The 23,099-nt window shown below is 42.1% G+C and overlaps 1 protein-coding gene across 1 annotated transcript in view; it reads left to right on the plus strand.

The window, feature by feature from the left end:
* The window catches only part of LOC309653415 (H(+)/Cl(-) exchange transporter 4-like), a gene marked incomplete at its 3' end in the record, with an annotated part of 70,998 nt that extends 61,898 nt beyond the window's left edge, over nt 1-9,100 (plus strand). Inside the window, 8 exon segments of the mRNA XM_082448025.1 lie at nt 181-241; nt 243-453; nt 560-640; nt 1,593-2,052; nt 2,055-2,137; nt 3,695-3,881; nt 4,592-4,990; nt 8,880-9,100. Of these exon segments, the coding sequence (XP_082304151.1) occupies nt 181-241; nt 243-453; nt 560-640; nt 1,593-2,052; nt 2,055-2,137; nt 3,695-3,881; nt 4,592-4,990; nt 8,880-9,100 (1,703 nt within the window).
* Nucleotides 9,101-23,099: the final 13,999 nt, after the last annotated feature.

The raw sequence follows: 23,099 nt of genomic DNA on the forward strand, positions 1-23,099 counted from the left end.
TCTTGGAATTATTAAGATTTACTATGCATTGAAATTGTTTCAGGGTTCCATTAATATATAAAATTAGGCGTTAATACAAATTCTCAATATAAAATTATAGCTAAATTAACAGCTAAAGCAGCCTGTCTTCCATATGATTTAGCGAATCTCGGTTTGAAAGCTGCTCCTCAGAGGAGGGAGAGGTTACTTTCCTAGCCGTGGCGCTGAAGCGGCTCACTCCCCATCGCTCTCCATCCTGTGTTTCAGATAAAGACCATCCTGAGCGGCTTCATCGTCAGGGGCTACTTGGGCAAGTGGACCCTGCTGATCAAGACTGTCACCCTGGTGCTGGTGGTGTCCTCGGGCCTGAGCCTTGGCAAGGAAGGGCCGCTGGTGCACGTGGCATGCTGCTGTGGCAACTTCTTCAGCAGCCTCTTCTCCAAGTACAGCAAGAACGAGGGCAAGAGGCGCGAGGTGAGCAGGTGCAGAATGAAGCGCCCTCCCGCCCTCTCCAGCCTCTCCAGTACCCGCTGATTTGCCGGAAAGGCCTCGGGCTGACGGGGAGCTCTTTGCTTTGCAGGTGCTGTCAGCTGCGGCCGCTGCCGGGGTCTCTGTCGCCTTTGGTGCTCCGATCGGGGGTGTGCTTTTCAGTCTGGAAGAGGTGAGCGTGGGCACCGGAGGGCCCCGTGGTTCTGAGCGCTGAGGAACACATCGGGGGTCGGGGCGGCAGGAGGCTTCCCTCTCTAGCCCTCTGAGGGCTGAGAGAGTCCTGTGGCTAATTAAGGAGCCGCAGTGTTCGCCATGAAATACGTGTTTTCAAGTCCTGTTTTAAAAGTTGCCAGTGTGATTTCTGGGGGGAGATTTGCAGTCTCCCCTCTCGTTTTCATAAACAACATAATGAAGCATTTTTATGTTTTGCAACCCAAATGGATCCAGTCCAGCAGTCGACCCACGTTGTCCGTAAAGGGCCAGGTAGCAAATATTTTAGGCTTTGCGGGTCTCAGGGCTCGGTCGCAACCACTGGGCTCTGCCCTTGTAGCGTGGAGGGCGCCGCAGACAACACGCACGTGCACGGCGTGGCTGCCTTCCAACGAGACCTTCCCTATGGATGCTGAAGTTTGAATTTTATGTAATTACCACTTGTCACTAAGTCTTGTTCTTTTGAATATTTCACGTGTCACAAAATAATTCTCTCTTCCCCCAACCATTTAAAAACGTACAAACCATTCTTAACTCATGTGCCCTCCAGATACATCTGCTGGGCCAGGGGTTTCAACCCATGATCTGTTGCCTGGAGAATCAAATCAGAGGTTTCTTTTCTTTTAGGAGGGTCTCTGTGCTATAAACAGAATGATGATGAAGTGTTCTCATTTGTCTTAAAAAATAGCGCAAACACACCTTGACTAGTGTCCGTTCCAATTGTAGACACAGAGTCCTTTAACTATCTTTGTTAGTGCATTTGGGCCATCCTCACACGTAGGTTGAGGAAGTGAGTACCGCCCGTCTTTGGTCTTGAGTGTGACTTTATGGCCTGTGCCAGCAGGTGGGGCTGGGGCTCTGGGCGGCTCTTTCTGCCGCCGGTCTCTGATTTTCCACCTGTTGCTTGGTCGCAGGTCAGCTACTACTTTCCCTTAAAGACCTTGTGGCGGTCCTTCTTTGCGGCCCTGGTGGCAGCCTTCACGCTGCGACCCATCAATCCCTTTGGGAACAGCCGCCTCGTCCTCTTCTACGTGGAGTATCACACGCCCTGGTACATGGCCGGGCTCTTCCCCTTCATCCTGCTTGGGGTCTTTGGGGGCCTGTGGGGAACCCTCTTCATCCGCTGCAACATCACCTGGTGCAGGAGGCACAAAACCACCAAGCTGGGGAAGTACCCGGTGCTGGAGGTCATCGCGGTGACCGCCATCACTGCCATCGTCGCCTACCCCAACCCCTACACGCGCCGCAGCACGAGCGAGCTCATATCCGAGCTCTTCAATGACTGCGGGGCCCTCGAGTCCTCCCAGCTCTGTGACTACATCAATGACCCCAACATGACGCGGCCCGTGGACGACATCCCCCACCGGCCGGCCGGGGTGGCGTTTGCACGGCCATGTGGCAGCTGGCGCTGGCGCTGATCTTCAAAATCGTCATTACCATATTTACCTTTGGCATGAAGGTAGGTGAAGGGGAGGGAAGGTGTCAGGGGAGGGAGGCAACCTCTGTCCTTCTGGGGATAGCACCCGAGTCCCCAGAATAAGATTGTGACGGGGGGAAAAGGGGAGGTGACCTTTACTGAACGTTCTCATGCGCAGGGCACTTGACATCCTTTTAATCAACAAGAAACAACGCTTTTGATAAACAGCAAGCCTATGGAATAGAGATTTATAACCCCATTTTACCAGTGAAGAAGCTAAGGCTTGGAGTATATCATTCATATGGAGACGTGTACAGCTTGGGGAATTCTCACAAAACATACACACTTGTGTGACCAGCACCCAGGACCAGGAGCAGAACGCTGGCAACCCTCCAGAACCCCCTTGTGTTCCATGACTGTTGCTTTTTGTGGTATTCTTACGAATTAAAAAAAAAAAAAAAAAAAAAAGTCTAGGGACTTCCCTGGTGGTCCAGTGGTTGAGAATCCACCTTGCAGTGCAGGCGACACAGGTTCAATCCCTAGTGGTAACTAAGATCCCACATACCGAGGGGCAACTAAACCCGCCTGCTGCAGACTACAGAGCCCACGCGATCAGGAGTCCCCATGCCACAACTAGAGAGAAGCCTGCACGCAGCAACGAAAGGTCCCACATACCGCAACTAAGACCTGACACAGCCAAAAAAATAAATATTAAAAAAAAGTCTGAGGATCTGTGTACTTGGGTGCAGTGGTCAAACACAAACCTGAATTTTTGCCTTAAGAACAAGGAAGGATAAACGGTATTAAATAGGTGACTGTCTCTGATGCAAAGGGATTTATTTTCTTCTGGTGCCTGCTGGGAGAAGTCTGCTTTGAAGTTACAGGGGATTAAAAGATGAGGGGGATAAGGGGTGCTCAGAAAGGAACAATTTCCTCAGGAATGTCTCACACTGTAGAAATCACACCCGAGGATCCAAACTTAACTCGAATTTGGGTAAAGATCCACTTGCATCCTCAGCTTGATGACAGCTGGGGGGCAGGGGTGGGGTAGGGGTGACATAAATGCAGCTCCCGGTCAGGATCGGCGGTCACATGCAGTCTCCACGAACAGAGTCAAGTCTGCTCTGTAGCAAATGTCTGATCACTAGAGAAATGAACATGTTTTTCACACAGCAAAATATAAAACACGCTATTACCTAGACCTTTCAGTTTCCATGGTCTTATTTCTTTGCTGCATCTAGCCTGGCTTGAAAATATTCAGAATACTTTTCGGAAAATGGACTTTGTTAGGAAGACAGACCTGCCCCCCATCTCTCTCTGAGATTCTTTAATCCACAGCAGGCAAACCAGGCCAGCTTTTGAAGGCGAGGAAATGAAAGTGTAAAATTGCATTCTCTCCAAGTCACAGTAGATACGACCAAGCAGGTGAAATCACTGGTCCCATGGTTTCCCAGCTGACCCATGTTTTGAAGCGTTGCCCCTCCTTTGAAGACCAAAGCAAAATGCAAGCTTGTCGAGGGGGCCTGACTTTCCTGGTGGTGGGGCAGCGGGAACGGGGGCCCCCTTCCCTCATGCTGCTTTCCCCTGCACTCCCCGCAGATCCCGTCCGGTCTCTTCATCCCCAGCATGGCTGTGGGGGCCATGGCAGGCAGGATGGTGGGAATTGGCATGGAGCAACTGGCTTACCATCACCATGACTGGATCATCTTCAGGAATTGGTGCAGGCCCGGAGCAGACTGCGTCACCCCAGGGCTCTACGCCATGGTGGGAGCCGCTGCCTGCCTAGGTACCGAGTGTGTGTGTGTGTGTGTGTGTGTGTGTGTGTAATGTGAGTAGCAGAGGGCTTTTCTCCGCTCAGTCATCCGGGGACTCAGGCTGATGGGGTCTCCACCATCTTGCAGCTGTACCGTCTACAGTAGTGGGTGGGGCAGGGGTGCTGCTAAACATCCTGCAGTGCACAGGACACTCCTCCCCCACGCCCAACGGAGAATGATCCGGCCTCAAATGTTCCTCGTGCTGAGGTCCAGAAACCCTGGTTTAAGCTCACGGGCAGATGGGGAGTCGATATGGATTCTTCCCTTGAATACCAAGGGACGCAAGGGTGGGTCTGTCTCCTGTCTGTAGCCCCTAAAAGTCTCTACAATTTTCCAGCTCGAGGGGTTCTGGTAGAGAGCAATGCTTGCTGAGTCAGAAACCTGCAGAGCCCACATAGGCTCCACTCACCAAAAAGCAAGGCGGGTCCTGGGTGAATAGACAACTTGCTGTCCCTCACGGGAGAAGAGCCCCTCAGTGAGATGTGACTTACGGCTCCTGATGCGAGGCTGTGTTTACCAAGACTGGCCTCTATCCTAGAGGTCTGAGCCTGGGCGCCGTGTAGGACTGTCTCCGCGGAACAGGTGCCGGGAGGGTAGAGCCGGCTTGTCAGTTTGCACAGTTCATGTCCTCTCGCGGGTGTGGGGTCGAGTCCTGCAATTTCATTCCTCCCTTTGGTTGCAGGTGGAGTTACCAGGATGACGGTGTCGTTGGTGGTCATCATGTTTGAATTGACGGGTGGTCTTGAGTACATCGTGCCCCTGATGGCGGCGGCCGTGACCAGCAAGTGGGTGGCTGATGCCTTTGGGAAGGAAGGCATCTACGAGGCCCACATCCACTTAAATGGGTACCCATTCCTGGACGTGAAGGACGAGGTCACCCACCGCACGCTGGCCACCCACGTCATGCGGCCACGGCGGGGGGAGCCGCCGCTGTCCGTGCTCACCCAGGACAGCATGACCGTTGAGGACGTGGAGACGCTCATCAAGGAGACCGACTACGATGGCTTCCCCGTGGTCGTCCCCAGTGACTCGGAGCGCCTCATCGGGTTCGCCCAGAGGAGGGAGCTGATTCTCGCCCTAAGTGAGTAAAGCAGGGAGGCTCACGCTTCACGGAGACGAACGGCACCCCTGTGCCCCGACATTCTCAAAGAGGTTCGAGAGAGTGGACGAGGGTCGGAGGGCTTCAGGCCTGGGTCTCTCACGCTTTAATGCTTATTCGTTTCACGTGGGCGTCTGGCCAGAATGCAGTCGGTCTGGGGTGGGACCCGAGACTCTGCATTTCTCCCGAGCTCCCTCTTAGTGCTGCTGCTGCTGCCCCCAGGTCACACCGTGAGGGACAGTGTCCCGTCGGAGGCATTCTTGGCTGGACACCGAGCACCACGTTTGCAAGCAGCCCCCTGGGCCCCTCCCTCCAGGAGACACGCGCTCCGCCCTTTAGGGACTTCCTGGGCGAAGCTGAGCAGGACGAGGTGGGAGAGCGCGGGCTGGCCGGGCAGGCCGGTCGCGGAGACGGACTTGCAGGCAGGCTGACCGACCCAGATGCTGAGCTCTCGGCCTCAGGCGCCTCCCTCGGCGCCGCTCAAGCCCTTCACTTCGCGACTCTATGTCCGGCGCCATCAGTTAGAGGCCCGCGTGGGTCCAGTCAGTTCCGTGGGATGCTTTTCCTCCTCGTGCGCTGACTGGATCAGCTGGGCTGAGGGGCAGGCTGCTGAGTTGGGAGAGCGGAGAGGGGATGAGGCCCAGCTGGGATGTTCCCGACACGGGCGGCTCGGAGAAGCCCGGGGCTCCCGTTGGCCCAGGGATGAGCGCCTTGGAGGGGGAGCGGGAGGTAGGAGGATTCCACAGACAGAGGCCTGGGTGTGAGTCTTTGGAGGCCCAGGCAGGGAGGAGCAGTGACTCTTAGAGTGTTTTCTCCAGGTGGAGAAGGGGCAGGGACCAGCAAATGAGATCCTGCTCGCTATCCCATCATTTCAAGGTAGGCTGTAGCCTACCTTGACATGGCTTATGTGTGCACTTGATTTTACTCTATATGTCATCTTCAAGAGTATTTATGAATTTTGCCACTGGGGCTTGTCGAGGTATAATGGTGAAATGCTCCACTGGGAATATACACTGTGCAGACAACCCTTTGCTTATCCCTGTTCTTTGTTAACTATTTCTAAGGCTCTCCCTTTGAATTTCTGAAACTTCTTGCCAATGTTAAAAAAAGTTTATAAACAGCTTTGTAATATTTTAAAATTATCTTCATCAAAGATTTTATCAAAATAAGGACTCAAAGAAGACCCAGTGGGAATGGAAAAGCAGAGTTATGGGAGAAGAGTTAAAGAAACTCTTTGTTTTCTTACTGGTGTAAGATACTAGGGTATCTTCTGGCAAGTTGAAAGAGCTCTGTATCATGACTGAACAACAACATAAATGTCAGATCTGTTGGATAATTATTTAGGGCTAAAGATGTTTCTGTCTGAGAGGTTAATTACATAATAAGCCATGGAGAATTGTCAGATTCCCTGCTTGTTTCTGCTGGGGATATTAAAACATATGCAGAGGGACTTCTCTATGCCTTACTGAACTATAACTTGTCACAAAATAATCTGCTTTTTATTCTAAGTATTATTTACCATTTTATCATACTGTTTTTGTACTGACCACGACTGTGGCTTCTTCTGGTTTTTCACTGTTAAAACTTCCTTATTAATTACATCTGTTTTATGGAAGCAATTAAAATTCACAGGATTAGTATTACCTCCTTAAAAACATAATTACTCTAAAATAGGGTTTTTCAACCATGGCTTCTTTGGCATTTAAAGTCAAATAATTCTCTGTTGTGAGGGGGCTGCCCTGTTCATTGTGTGATCAGCATCCCTGGTCTCTACCACCACATATCAGTAACAGCCTCCTGTCAGTAGCGACAGTCAATAATGTTTCCAGATACTGAGAAATGTCCCCTGAGGGTGCAGGCAGAATTACTCCCAGTTGAGAACCATTGCTCTAAGGCCATTGTAATCACTTACTGGATATGTGATTATTTCCAGTCTTTTAAAATTTCTTGGCCTATCATAGTTTGTGGAATTCACTTTATCAACACTTTCCTCATTACCCTCCTTGCACCTGGCATTATGATCGTACTGCTGCTAACAAGTGGAATGTCAGGTTGAATGACCTTAACAGGCGCTCGTAAAGGGTACATCATTTTTCAGGAGCTGCAGCCACTGAGAGTAGTTGTGGTAGATTAGAACAGCAGACCCCCAATACTAACAACAATTTTAAAAACAGTTTAACCACTTGATCTTTACAACAAATATGAAGTTTGTTACATTTTTGAAGTAAAACTAATATGCATAGAATACTGGGGAAATCAATAGCAAATGGGAAAATAAAAAAATTTACCCATATTCTCAACACCACAGAAGGCCATTGTTAATATTTGGTGTATTTTCCTCTTGTTTTTTGGGTCTTTTACACATGTAAATGTTGGGCCATCTTCTTTTCTTTCATCCCTTCCCCCTCACTCCTTCCCTCCCTCCCTTCTTTCCTTCCTTTCTTCCTTCCTTCCTACACTCCTTCTTCTTTTCTTACACAGGCAGGCTCCCATGAGTCCCTGGGGTCTGGGAGTCTATACTCTAGTAGCACTGGATCACGCCCTGGGTGAGGGCTTGGTTTACCCTCTTGCACAGGAAATATTTCTTGCTGGTAGCATCCACTATGTGCTGGTGCTGTCCCGGAAGCTGGGAGCACAGCTTCCAGGGAAGCTGGGGTGACAGTAGTCAGGCTCTGCCCTCTGTGAACTTATATCCTTGAGTTTGTTGCAGCCATTCTGATGACTGATAAAGATTTCTTGTCCAAACAAAGAATAGATGGTTCACCCTAGTAGAAAGATGTGAAGAGCTTTCCTGTTGGCTCTTCTTCCATTCACCAGCTTCCAGCTTTCCATTAGAGTACTCTATTGCAATAAATCACTTCAGAACAGGCAGTTGGAATTTTTTAAAAATGAACAATATAGATGAACAGTAGTCTTTGAGAAAGCAAAAATTGTAGAAATCAGGATCCATTTTAAGGTAAGCCTCACTGTACATTTTCCCTAATTCCTCACATGGTCTAAAACAGAGATTAAATTTTTTACCAAAGGAAATTTGCCTTGGAGATACGTCTACTCATGAATCTACTTCATGTATGAATCTAAATAGCCTGGTTTCTAGCACTTCATTTAGGTATATGAGTTCCTGTTAGCATATTTTATTTTAGCTTTCTTTCACATGATAGTCTCTGTAGACAGAAATTGGCTAATTGTAACCACAGCAGTTCTAATTTCTTTGAGAAATTCACAAAAAAGGAGATTAAAAGGGGTAAAATATACTTTTTCTAGGGTTATTTCTTGGGTCCCAAAAATCATGATTAGACTGAGCTGCGTTTCTGGGCTGTGAGCCTAGGATGGTCCTCTTGGTTTCTTGTTCCTTTCAGGATTTATAATACCATCTGAGCCAGTTATACGTTAGTTTGTAAAAAAAAAAAAAAAAAACCAAACCATGTATTAAGGTCATTGGGCAGCTAAGTGAGGTTCCTTTTCACGTCAAACCTCGGCCCCTGATGAGGTGAAGGTGTGTCAGGAAACAAGGGTGGCAGGCCCTGGGCCAGCTGGGTGCCCTGACGTCCAGGCAGAAGCAGTGCATTTCCCTAAAGGAAGTAGCCTGGTCAGGCCCGCGTTGCAAGACTTTGGCAGTGAATGATCGGCTCACAGCAGGGGGGTCTCGCACAGCATTAGCTTGAGAGAGGGAGATGCCAATTTCACAGATGTTTGGCTGAAGCCCCAAGTTAAGAATGTGGAGTCTGCCTGCTGCGCCCCTCCTCTGTGGGATTCTAGGCTGCTGGGGGAGGGAAGTCGTGTGTTGCTGTGGGATGGGGTGGGATGGGGTGGGGGAAGGGACCCCGCAAGGGAGTCTCGTGGGGCTCACCGTCCTGCTCGCCCATTCCAGAGAACGCCAGACAGAGGCAGGAGGGCATCGTGAGCGATTCGGTCATGTACTTCACCGAGGAGCCCCCCGAGCTGCCAGCCAACAGCCCGCAGCCCCTGAAGCTGCGGCGCGTCCTGAACCTCAGCCCTTTCACCGTCACGGACCACACCCCCATGGAGACGGTGGTGGACATTTTCCGGAAGCTGGGGCTCCCCCAGTGCCTGGTGACGCGGAGCGGGTGAGCGGCGGGACCCTGCGGGGAACAAGATGAAGGGCACGCGGGCTCAGCCCTTGCGGGACTGGCGGGGACCGGGGCAGGGGGGTGGGTGGCAGTGCTCGGAAGAGATGTCAGCAGGGGAGCCCAGGAGGAGGAGTTGCCGGCGAGCGTGGGACGCAGGCTTCCAGGTGGGGCTGCTGTCTCTGCCCTGAGGTTGAAGGTTGAGTCCCGAGGGGAGGAGCCAACGGGGAGGGGCTTTGGCTGCTTTTCCAGTGCCCTGGTTCTGGCGCCAGAAGAGGTTCAGACTCTGAACTGGCATACCCGTCTTCCAAGTCATGGCTTTCTGCAGAAACGAGCAACGAAAATCTCAGGGCTAATGGAAGAAATGGGGTTAGACGCACAACGCTCAAACTTGGTTGACACACACACAAGATGCAACCCTACTAAAAGAAATGACACAGTTTTACACATTTAATGGATAAGAAAGACATAAATATTATAATAAATATGTCATTCTTTACATTAAGGAAGACCTGACAAATTTTGTAGAAGTAGGCATCAAAGCGCTGGGTTACTGTGATTTACTGTGAAGAGATGTTTGGCTCTTAGCATATGCATGAGCTGAGGTAGCTTATAGATGTATGACATGGACAGGTGTGCGTTTTGTGTATTTTTGTGCCACTGGGCTCAGACGGGTGTCATTATATGCATTCAGAAATCACATAAGCAAATGGTAAATTTATATTATGCTTAAATTTTCTGTTAATTTTGTTAATTTAGTTGTACAGATTCACATTTTCAAAACAAATGTTATCTGTGAACTAAGAGTTGTGATGACTCCATGGCATTTTATAACCCAATAAACTTTTTCTTTGTTTTAATCACATGTTGTGAAAACAAAAGTGAAAATCTTGAGCAGCAGATCGAAAGATTATAACATTTTGAGAGGTATAGCAAACTGAGGGTCATTCTTTTGGATTACAGACATGCCTAAATTTGGGTAGAAAAACGGATTGGCTCTGTCAATGTAGCCTGAAATCTGGGGTTGTCTGCCTATATTCTATTTCCATAGGCTGGAGATACGAGGTGGGTAAGTGTTGTGGGATATTGGCACTGTGTATAGTTTAGGCCTTTATAGAATTCATAGTCTTAACTATCCAATGTAGTTTACTTTCCAGAGCCAGCTCGCTTGGTTTAACCCAGTGTTCTCAACAAAGGTGTTTTTGTCCCCTGTGGCAATGTCTGTTGTGTGGCTCTACTGACATATCTAGTACATAGAGGCCAGGGATGCTGCTAAACATATGATCAATGAACAGGGCAGCCCCCAAAGACAAAGAATTATATTATCATGTGCCCAAACTCAATAATGCTCAGGCTGAGAAACCTTGCACTGGCTGTCCGTGAATAGCCAAATGAGCAATTTTTATTCATTTGACTTCCTTCCTGCTGTTCTGGCAACTAAGACACAGGGCTTTACAAGGGATACATTTGCATATTGACCCAGAGAATTGGTAGCTGGCAAGATGTATCCTCCTTAGCTTTGATTGTAGCTGAGGGTAAGGAGAGTGTCTTGCACATGGTGAGGGGTAATCAGTAGGGAAGAATAAGTGTTTGAGGCTAGAGATCATTTCTGCTGGTGGTTTTTAAAGGCACTCAGTGGTTCTCAAACTTGAGTGGGCATCAGAATCCCCCAGAGGATTAAACTTCCAGGTTAAATGCAGAGTGCCAAGGCCCCATTGCAGTTACTGATTCCTCCGATCTGGGAGAGATGTGTATTTCTAACCAGCTCCCAGGTGCTGCTGCTGGTCAGGGTCCCTACTCTGCAAACTGCTGAAGCCCATTAATGTACTTGAAATTCCAGGACTCAGCATAAATACCACTGTGATCACTTGTGTCAGTTCAGTGTGTAGCAGTTTCTCTTTTCCTTTAAAATAATAATCCAATGTCAGTTATCATTAGAACTTCCAGTTCTGGCAGGAAATTCTTCCCTTAACTCCCGCTCACACCTCAAGAAGCTCCATAAGGTTTTCTGTTGAAGATCTGGGTGCTGAAATTTGCTCTGAACGTTCTGCAAGAAAGCAAAAATCTCTCCCTCTCTCTGTCTCTCAATATTTTAAACAAACACAGATGCTGATACATTACTGCTGATAAGAGATCCTTGTTTGCAGGACATTTCATCTCCCTGAGCTTTTCTCCTCCTAACACCAAACCCAAGGTCTTTTAGATTTTCTTCTGTGTTATTGTCTAGGAATTTTATAATTTTGTTTTATATTTAGATCTGTGATTCAATTTGAATTAATTTTTGTGGCAGGTGTTAAGGGCTGTATCTACATTCTTTTTTTTTTTTTTTTTTGACATGTAGGTGTCCAGTTGTTTCAGCACCATTTGTTGAACACACTATTTTTCTTCATTGTATTGATTTTGCTTCTTTGTCAAAGATCAGGGTTTACTTCTGGACTCTCTGTTCCATAGATCTGTTCCTATTCTATCTCTTTTCTTTCACCAATACCACACTGTGTTGATTACTGTAGCTTTGTAGTTAACATTGAAGTTAGATAGTGTCATTCTTCTGAATTTAATCGTCTATATTATTGTGTTAGCTGTTCTGGGTGTGTTTCCTCTCCATTTAAATGTTAGAATCAGTTTGCTGATATCCACAAAATAAGTTGCTGGGATTTTTATTGGAATTGCATTAGATTAAGTTGGGAAGAACAGGCATCTTGACAATATTGAGCCTTTCTATTCAGTATGGAGGATCCCTCCACTTAGTTTTTCTTTGATTTGTACATCAGAGTTTTATAGTTTTCCTCCCGAGGATCTTGCACATATTTTGTTAGGCTTATGCCTAAGTATTTAATTTTGGGGGTTCTAATGTAAATGGCATTGTATTTTAAATTTCAAATTCCACTTGTTCTTACTGGTATATACAAAAGCTATTTACTTTGGTATATTAACTTGTCGCTGCAACCTTGCTATACTTGCTTATTAGTTCTAGGAGGTTTTTTTTTTTTTTTTTTCTCAGTTCTTTCATATTTTCTACTTGGATGAGCATGTCATCTGTGAGGAAAGATGATTTTATTTCTTCTTTCCTTATGTGTATGCCTTTTATATCCTTTTGTTGTGTTGCTGCATTAGCTAGGAAGTCCAGCACAATGTTGAAAAGCACTGCTAATAAGGGATTTTCATGTTTGGTTCCTGATCTTACTGGGAAAGCTTTGAGATTCTCACAGTTAAGTATGACATTAGATCTTCCTTGTCTAATTGAGGAAGTACCTCTCTATTCTTAATCTACTGAGATTTTTTATTATGAAAGGATGTTAGATTTTTTTCAAATATTTTTACTGCATCTATTGATATGATCATGTGATTTTTCTGCTTTAACCTGTTGATGTGATGGATTACATTAATTGATTTTCAAACATTGAAGCAACTTTCTATACCTGAGATAAATCTCACTTGGTTGCAGTGTATAATTCTTCTTATACATTGTAGAATTTGATTTACTAATTTTCTTTCCTTTTTTTTTTTCTTTTAGACTTTTTTTTTTTAAAGTATTTGTTTTTTTATTGATTTATGGCTGTGTTGGGTCTTCGTGTCTGTGCGAGGGTTTTCTCTAGTTGTGGCAAGAGGGGACCACTCTTCATCGCGGTGCACAGGCCTCTCACTATCGCGGCCTCTCGTTGCAGAGCACAGGCTCCAGACGCGCGGGATCAGTAATTGTGGCTCACGGGCCCAGCTGCTCCGCGGCACGTGGGATCTTCCCAGACCAGGGCTCGAACCCGTGTCCCCTGCATTGGCAGGCAGACTCTCAACCACTGCGGCACCAGGGAAGCCCTACTAATGTTTTGTGTTGAGGATTTTTGTTTATGAGAATTATTAGGATATCTTTTGTAGATATCTTTCATGTGATGTCTTTGGTTTTGGTATTAGGGTAATGTTGGCCACATAAAATGAGTTCAAATGTATTCCTTCTGCTTCTATTCTCTGAAAGACATTGTAGAGCATTAGTATAATTTCTTCCTTAAATGTTTGGTAGAATTTACCAGTGATCTCATCTGGACCCACTGCTTCCGGGTTTGGAAGATTATTAATTAGCGATTCAATTTTTAAAATAGATATAGGCCTATTCATGTTGTTTGTTTTCCTATTGTGTGCATAAGCATTCTATTTTTCAGCAATTGGTCCGTTTCATCTACGTTTTCAAATTGATGGGGATAGAATTGTTCAAGTGCTGCTTAACTATCCTTTTAATGCCCCTGGGATCTTTAGTGAAGAGTCCCCTCTTTTGTTTCTGACATTTGTTAGTTTTGTCTTTTCTCTTCTTTTGTTAGTTAGCCTGGTTAGAGGCTTATTAATTTTACTGATCTTTTAAAAAAAAAAAACCAGGATTTTGGTTTCACTGATTTTCTGTCTTGAGTTCTTGTTTTCATTTTCCTTGATTTCTTCTCTACTATTACTTTTCTGCTTTCTTTGGATTTAATATGCTCTTTTTCTAGTTTTTTAAGATGCAAATATAGATGATTGATTTTAGATTGTTCTTCTTTTCTAATACTATAAATTCTCCTCTAAGTGCTGCTTTTGTTATATTCCATAAAGGGTATTTTGATAAGTTGTGTTTTAATTTTCATTTAATTCAAAATATTTTTAGTTTCCCTTGAGACTTCTCTATTGATCCATGCTGTTTTACCTCCCAAGTATCTTGAGATTTTCCAGCTGTCTTTCTGTTGTTGATTTCTAGTTAAATTCCATTGTGGTGAGAGCAGACCTTGTATGATTTCTATTTTTTAAAGTTTGTTAAGGTGTGTTTTATGTCCCAGAATGTGGTGTGTGTCTGTGTGTGTGTGTGTGTGTGTGTATGTGATGAATGTTCCACATAAACTTGAGAACAGTGTGTATTTTGCTGTTGTTGGGTGGGGTAGTATATAGATATCAGTTATGTCCAGTTGAATGATGGTGTAGTTGAGTTCAACTATGTCCTTACTGATTTTTAGCGTGCTGGAGATGTCCATTTCTGTTAGGGGTGTGTTGAAATCTACACTTATGACAGTGGATTCATCTATTTCTCCTTTCAGTTCTGTCAGTTTTTGACTCACACAGTTTAATGCTTTTATTAAGCATGGGTTATATTCTTGGTTATAGATCTGTTATTTATAATTCATTGAATTTTCTTGAACTGCTACCAAAAGTGGCTGGACATTCAAAAACTTGATTTAAATCAAACTGGACATTTCATATGATTAATGGGCCTGCTGGATTTGATATGCCTCCATTTGAGTTGATGTGCAGTTTCTTATGGTGATAAGTGCTATTAAAATTATCGTTACAATTATAAACATTACAATTATTGTACACAATTATTATTACAGACCAGGGCATAATTTACAAACAAATAGAAGACAGCTTCTATGTTCATATTCCATAGTGTAGTCCTTACCAGCTTAATATACAGATGTGACAGTTACAAGAGATTTTCAGGTCTGCTTTAGGCAAATGCCTGATCTTTTGATACTATTTCCAGCATGAAGATAAGGAAGTAAAAACTGACTTTTATAGATATAGGAGATTTTTTTTTTTTTGGTGGGAGGTTAGAGTTTTGAGAGAATGTTATGATAGAGTTGTCATCTGTAAACATTAACAAGTCATTTTTTTCAAAGCATCATTGACTAAATCATCACTTAACTGAGAATCTATTTTGACTTAGAATTGGAGAAGGCTCAAAGTAAGTTCAAACAAATATAATGAAGTAAAGGATCTTGTTCTCTACTGAAGAACATGGATATAATCCAATCAAAGAGGCATTACTCAAGACAGGCTTATTAGAGGGAAGCATTCTGGCGTAGGCTTTCAGGTAGAAAATAGGAAAGAAAATGAGTTTTAACCTGAGGGATGTCTACTATTCGTGATTGTCAATAGTAGTGTCCCCTTCCATGGGCAAGAACACCTTTAGGTGGATCAAACTGTTTAAACCCACTGTATTTTCTGAGACCACACTTTCTAATTGGTGTATTATAGGTGCAGGCTGCTAGCCTTACAGCTATTTCTTTTTCATTTTGAAAGGACAGTGAAAATCCCAACAGTCACAAATGCTAATTTCTAAACTCCTCCATCTACTCTCCCCTTGCCCTTAATTCTTTCAATTATACTTTCTGAGAGAGAAGTTAGGAAGAGACATTTTCATTTGTGCCTTGTTCTTGTCATCATATTCTAGCAACTGAGTGGTGAGTGAGACTTTATGAATCACATGGGTGATATATTATTAATTTCCAGGGGCTTCTATAACAAATTGTCATAAACTTTGTACGTAAACAACAGAAATTTATTCTCTCAGAATTCTGGAGGCCAGGGTCTAAAAGCAAGCAGGGTGCTCTAAAGGAAAATATGTTTCTTGCCTCTTCCTGCTTCTGCTGCTGTAGGTATTCCTGAACATGTGGATACCTCACTCTAGTCTCTACCTTTGTGGTCACATGTATCCTCCTCTGTGTATCATGTAGTGGGTCATGGGTCATTGTGGACCATTACAAGATTAAGAAGGAATGTTATTTTTTTAAGGAATTGTCTTGTTGGTGCTAAAAGGATGTCACTATTTATGGTTGAGCAGGTATTTCTGCTTGGGGAGGTGCATAATACTGACACACAATGCGCAGTAGAGGGGAGAAAGGATACCAAAGGGCGGAAAACATTTTTTATGTTTAAATTTTTATTATCTTTCCATAAAATATGAATTTTATTTCACAATTTCTCCTTTTTGGTTATAAATCTTTTGATAGAAAGCATTAGGTAATCAAATATTTGGTCCCTTGATGCCAGGGTGGTTGCTTACTTGCTCTGGGTTTCTCATGTTCCTTGATGCTGGGTCCTAATAGCCTGGTTTTCTCCTTTTTTTGGGTTTTACTGGCAGAACGTCTGGCAAGGACTGAGAGTCAATTCTACGTTGTGAAAGTAAGGCTTAAGCCAATTTTCCATTTATGTGCACTGTATATGACCATTATTTTATGGACAACTATAGGTGTGATTTATACTTTCAAGTCATTTAGATATCATTATCTTAGTACAAGTAGGTGACACACAATGTGAAAGGCAAGAAACTATCAGCTTATAAGTTCCACAAGCTATAATTAAAATTGCCAGTAGGATGAACAATGTCATTAGCAAAGATTTAAGCCCAAATCCTCCTGAACCAAACCATTTTCCTAGTATTCACCCTAAACCGAGAAAAAGATTGTTCAGAGTGGAAATTTGACTCTTCATATGTCATAAGATGAGTTAACAAATATCATGGTCAAATGGTCATACTGTGGGAAAAGTGATAGAAACCAGTATGCTCATATTAAAGACAGATTGGCAGGAGCTGTTTCCAAGGCTACCTGTAGGTGACCTTGGGCCCAAGGGGTACTAACTGTGCATCTTTCTAACCAAGTTGGGGAGAGTCAAGGCCATAAACTTGTTCCAAAAATCCACTGGGTTCCATTAGGAGGTACCCAATATTTAACACCTAGTGAAAAGTAGTATTTATGGCCAGGTTCAGAACAGGTGTCATTGACTGGCTTAGTGATATTGGCTGTGAACACTAGAGTTTCTTCTAAGATAAAATCCTGTAGGGCTAGCCAGTCTGAACACTGAAGAGGTGTAATCCACCAGGGTAATCCAGAAGTGTTGAACATAGATAATTGGCCACAAATCCAGCAACTGGACTTATTTTTCACATTTGCAAATGATTGAGGCCAAGGAAGAAATAATACGTTTCATTCATAAGCAAAAGTATAAGTAATTATCAAAGTAATTAATATACAGGCCTGGTCTGGCATCTTGGGTCATCTTCAGATGTCATCCTCTTCTGATCCTCGTCTGGTAGTGCTGGTCTCAGTTAGTTGAAGTTGAGTGTCAGAAATGGGAGTTGTAGTTCATCTGAGAGACCTGATATGGTTCCTTCCAACATGGCTATAAAGAGTCCTTTATCTGATGTCATTTCCAGTATGCGTAGTCTCCTGGTTGCAGGTCATGGGGCATCTAATTGTCATCCAAAGTTAGATTGCTGTGGTAAGCTTCAGACATAAACTTAGAGTGCCCTTTTAATAAAAACTCAAGTAAACTTTACAATAATAACATAACAATAAGGAGCCTTCTGGGAAGTGAGTCTTAGGCAGTAAATACAGACCCCAGTTAACAAAAACTAGAATTTAATGTCCACTGAAACATAATCTTTTTTTCTCTAAAATTTCCATCATTTCTACCAAATGTAGCCATATTCCACCTAATTTGTTTGCAAAATAAACCTGGTTAATTGACCACATAAGCTCTTTTAAATTGGATGTTCTGGCACTTTTCATTAGGAATCTCAGATTGAACTTTTAAAAAACTATCAAGATAAGGAATGTCACCCCAAGGGGGTGTCACAGATTCTGCCTGCAATATCTATAGATTTGGGTGATAGGTTTCAGTCAATTCCTCTCTTCTCCAGGTCCTCAGAATACCTTAGGAGGCAGCCTTCCTTATTTACTTGATAAATGCCTGGGAACCTAAGAGTTTCTAAATTCTGGAGGGATCAGAAAGAGTGAAAAGGTAAATATTTCAATTCTACTTAAAAAGATATAATTTACCAAATTGCTGTAAATCATAATTATCTTAAGGGGATAGGTTTCCTTATGCCTGGAAAACACAGATTAAAAACCAGTAATATTTCAGACAGAATCCCCCAAATTAACCATACTCATCAGTTTACTCAGTTTTATCACTGATCTTTATCTGCTATTAATAGTTGTAAGAAGCCAACAGGTTTTCCATTTGAATTCTTTAATCTCTTACCCAGTTCAGCAGTATGATCTGAAAGTTATCAGAAACCTGTACTTGTCAGAAAGCCCTTTCTGTGAATGCTCTTGAAGATGAAGCATTTTTTGCAAAAGTGTCAGAGTACAGCACTGTCTATGGATGACGAAAGACTTAAAAAGACAAGGTTAAAGACCTAATTACAATGCAATTGACATAAATTGGCTATTGCTGTGGCATACAACGGTTTAAGATAATAACTAGAATTATGATGGATAACATTTGCAAGGACATATCAGATATTCAGGAGTTTCATATAATTTCTAGGTTATCTATATTAATAACACTTACCTGTACAACTCAATAATGTAACCTAAGAAGTTTTATCACCATTTGTCAATGGTTCCCATGTAATAACATACCAAATAAACCTAATTAGTTTAATATTCCTTTCTCTGAGATGGAGAGAAAACAAATATTTGAGGTGTCCCGGGCTTAGCTAGAGGTCAAATGAACTTCATGTAGAATTTGCTCTTTGGGAAGTTTGTCAAAAATATCAAAGAAGTTTCAAATATTCACAATGACCTATGATCCTATTTGACCAGGTGTTTGAAGAAACGATACCCATTCACTTAACAAAAGGGACAATAAGAGATCTCAAAGGTTGTAATGAATCACTTAAAGTCAAAGCAACTCACACAATCTATTATGAGAAACAGGTCAATATTTTAAGAAAACTCTGTTTTCCCAGCGGAGAGAGAAAACCAAACTCATGTCTTGCATCAGCGTACTCTTAATAACAAAATTCATTTACCTTATTAAATTCAATACAATCTTAGCCAATCCTGGCTATGCATAAAACTCTTCTCTCAGTGTTCCTTCTTCACAAACGTTTCACAGCTTTCTGTATCCATATTAACTTGTCCCACTCTTTTCCATTCAAAAACAGCCAGCTCTAGGACAAAAGCACTTCTTTTTCCTTTTACAAAATTCATTTCCATTCCTTGTATCCTCTTCTTCTGAAAACTCACTTCCCATTTTCCTTCCATACTGAAATGTTTCCCCCACTAGTTTAGTAGCTTTAGTTACATATATAATGTAATCTTAACCTTAAAGCCTAGTTTCTAGCAAAAATAAGAAGTAAGCAATTATAAACTGTACTTTTACATTAACATTCTGTAGATTGGCAAGCTTGTAATTACTATTTATGGTTTCTAGAAAACACACTTGCTCTTTATGGTTAAGCAGGTATTTCTGCTGATGCGGAAGTTTGGTTGATGCATAATGCAGATATATGATGCACAGTGGGGGAGAGAGGAGGCCAAAGGGCAGAGAAGAATTTTATATTTTTAAGTTTTTCTTGTCTTGCCATAAAATATGAATGTTATTTCATACAATCATTACCACTATTTCCAGAACATTTTATCATTCCAAACAGAAACTCTGCATTCATTATGCAATAATTTCCCTTTCCTCCCTCCTCTGTATTATTTTCTGTTCTATTGTCTGTCTTCATGAATTCCCCTATTCTAGATACTTTATGTAAGTGGAATCATACAACATTTGTCCTTTTGTGTATGACTTATTTCATTGTCATGTTCTCAAGTTTCATACATGTAGCATATTTATGAACTCCTTTTCTTTTTAAGCCTGAATAATATTCCATTTTATGTAAATTCCAGCTTTTTAATATTCATTTATTTTGTTTTTTAATTTTAGGGTTTTTTTCAAAATTGCAGTAACATTGCTTTATAACATTCCATAAATTTCATGTATACAACATTGTATTTCTACTATATACCCTATAGCATGCTCACCACCAAAAATTTTGTTTCCATTTCTCACCATAAAGTTGATCCTCTATACCCATTTTATCCTCCCCTCACAACTTCTTCCCCTCTGGGAGTCACTACTCTGTTGCTTGTATCTACATATTTGTTTTTCTTTGCTTTGTTCACTTATTTTTAAGTTGTTATTTTTATCTGTTTTTAATATTCTCACATTCTACGTGTCAGCGAATCAATGTGATATTTGTCTGTCTCTGACTGACTTATTTCACTTAGCATAATTCTCTCTAGGTCAATCCATGTTGTAGCAAATGGCAAGGTCACCTTTTTTTTTTTTTATGGCTGAGTGGTATCCCATTGTATAAATGTACCGCATATCCTTTACCCATTCATCTGTCAATGGACACTTGGGTTGCTTCCATATCTTGGCTATTGTGAATAATGCTGGTCTGAACATTTGGGGTGCATGTATCTTTTTGAATTAGTGTTTTCATTTTCTTTGGATAGATACCCTGAATTGGGATAGCTGGATCATATGCTAGTTCTATTCTTAAGTTTTTGAGGAATTTTTATACTGTTTTCCATAGTGCCTGCACCAATTTATACTCCCACCAACAGTGTAGGAGGGTTCTCTTGTATCCACATTCTCGCCAACACTTGTTTTTTCTTGCCTTTTTTTGATAATAGCCATTCTGAGAGGTTCATCAGGTGATATCTCATTGTGGTTTCAGTAATGATTTCCCAATAATTAGTGATATTGAATATCTTTTCATGTTGAACATCTGTATGTTTTCCTTGGAAAAATGTCTAAGTCCTCTGCCCATTTTTAATTGGGTTGTCTTTTTGTTTTTGAGTTGTATAAATTCCTTATATATTTTGGATATCGGATATTTGATTTGTGACTAACTTCTCCCATTCAGTATGTTGTTGTTTCCTTTTGTTGATACATTCCTTTGCTGTGCAGAAGATTTTTCAGTTTGATGTAGTCCCATTTGTTTAATTTTGTTTTTGTTTCTCTTGCCTGAGGAAGCATATGTTGAAAGGTATTGCAACACCAGTGTCAAAGAGCATAACTGCCTGTATTTTCTTCCGAGAGTTTTAAGGTTCCAGGTCTTACATTCAACTCTTTAATTCACTTTGAGTTGCCTTTTATGGGTGGTATGAGATAGTGGTCTAGCTTCATTTTTAATTTTTTAAAAAATTTTGCATGTGGCTGTCCAGTTTTCCCAGCTCCATTTACTGAAAAGACTGTCTTCTCTACATTGTGTATTCTTTGCTCTTTGTTGAAAATTAATTGTACCTATATCTGTGGGATTATTTTTGGTCTCTCAATTCTGTTCCATTGATCTACATATCTGTTTTCCTGCCAATACCATGATGTTGTGATTACGGTGGTTTTGTAATATAGTTTAAATCAGGGAGTGTGATACCTCCAGCTTTGTTCTTTTTGGTTATTTGGGGTCTTGGTGGTTTCATATAAATTTCAGACTTTTTAATTGTATTTTTGTGAAAAATGTCCTTATGATTTTGATAGGGATTGCAATGATCTGTAGATTACTTTAGGTAATATGGACATTAAAACAATGTTAACTCTTCCAATTCATGAACCTTTTATATCTATCTTTCATTTCTTGATGTCTTCTTCAATTTCTTTCAAAAATATCTCTTATAGTTTAATGGTGGGAGTCTTGCACAAATTTGGTAAAATTTATTCCTGGGTTGTTTTTTTTTTTTGGTATGTGTGATTGTAAATGGGACTGTTTTCTTAATTTCTCTTTCTGCTAGCTCATTGTTGTATAGAAACTCAACAGGTTTTTGGGTTTTTTTAAACATCCTTATTGGAGTATAATTGCTTTACAATGGTGTGTCAGTTTCTGCTTTACAACAAAGTTAATCAGCTCTACGTATACATATATCCCCTTATCTCCTCCCTCTTGCATCTCCCTCCCACCCTCCCTATTGCAACCCTCTAGGTGGTCACAAAACACTGAGCTATGTGGCTGCTTCCCACTAGCTATCTATTTTACATGTGGTAGTGTATATATGTCCATGCCACTCTCTCACTTCATGCCAACTTACCTTTCCCGCTGCCCTCAAGTCCTCAAGTGTCCTCAGGTCCATTCTCTACATCTGTGTCTTTATTCCTGTCCTGCCCTACGTTCTTCAGAACCATTTCTTTTTTAAGATTCCATATATATGTGTTAGCATGCGGTATTTGTTTTTCTCTTTCTTACTTCAGTCTGTATGACAGACTCTAGGTCCATCGACCTCACTACAGATAACTCAATTTCATTTCTTTCTATGGCTGAGTAATACTGCATGGTATATATGTGCCACATCTTCTATATCCATTCATATGTCAATGGATACTTAGGTTGCTTCCATGTCCTTGCTATTGTAAATAGAGCTGCAATGAATATTGTGGTACATGACTCTTTTTGAATTATGGTTTTCTCAGGGTATATGCCCAGTAGTGGGATTGCTGGGTCATATGGTAGTTCTATTTTTAGTTTATTAAGAAACCTCCATATTGTTCTCCATAGTGGCGGTATCAATTTACATTCCCACCAACAGTGCAAGAGGGTTCCCTTTTCTCCACACCCTCTCCAGCATTTATTGTTTGTAGATTTTTTGATGATTGCCATTCTGACTGGTGTGAGATGATATCTCATTGTAGTTTTGATTTGCATTTCTCTAATGATTAATGATGTTGAGCATTCTTTCATGTGTTTGTTGGCAATCTGTATATCTTCTTTGGAGAAATGTCTATTTAAGTCTTCTGCCTATTTTTGGATTGGGTTGTTGTTTAGTTGATATTGAGCTGCATGAGCTGCTTGTAAATTTTGGAGGTTAATCCTTTGTCAGTTGCTTCATTTGCAAATATCTTCTACTATTCTGAGGGTTGTCTTTTTGTCTTGTTTATGGTTTCCTTTGCTGTGCAAATGCTTTTAAGTTTCATTAGGTCCCATTTGTTTATTTTTGTTTTTATTTCCATTTCTGAAGGAGATGGGTCAAAAAGGATCTTGCTGTATGTCATGGAGGGTTCTGCCTATGTTTTCCTCTAAGAGTTTGATAGTGTCTGGCCCTACATTTAGGTCTTTAATCCATTTTGAGTTTATTTTTGTGCATGGTGTCAGGGCATGTTCTAATTTCATACTTTTACATGTACCTGTCCAGTTTTCCCAGCACCACTTATTGAAGAGGCTGCCTTTTCTCCACTGTATAGTCTTGCCTCCTTTATCAAAAATAAGGTGTCCATATGTGCGTGGGTTTATCTCTGGGCTTTCTATCCTGTTCCACTGGTCTATATTTCTGTTTTTGTGCCAGTGCCATACTGTTTTGATTAGTGTAGCATAGTCTGAAGTCTGGGAGCCTGATTCCTCCTACTTCGTTTTTCTTTCTCAAGATTGCCTTGGCTAGTTGGGGTCTTTTGTGTGTCCATACAAATTGTGAAATTTTTTGTTCTAGTTCTGT

The sequence above is a fragment of the Balaenoptera physalus genome (assembly GCF_965194825.1).
Source record: "Balaenoptera physalus genome assembly, chromosome: Y".
Taxonomy (NCBI): domain Eukaryota; kingdom Metazoa; phylum Chordata; class Mammalia; order Artiodactyla; family Balaenopteridae; genus Balaenoptera; species Balaenoptera physalus.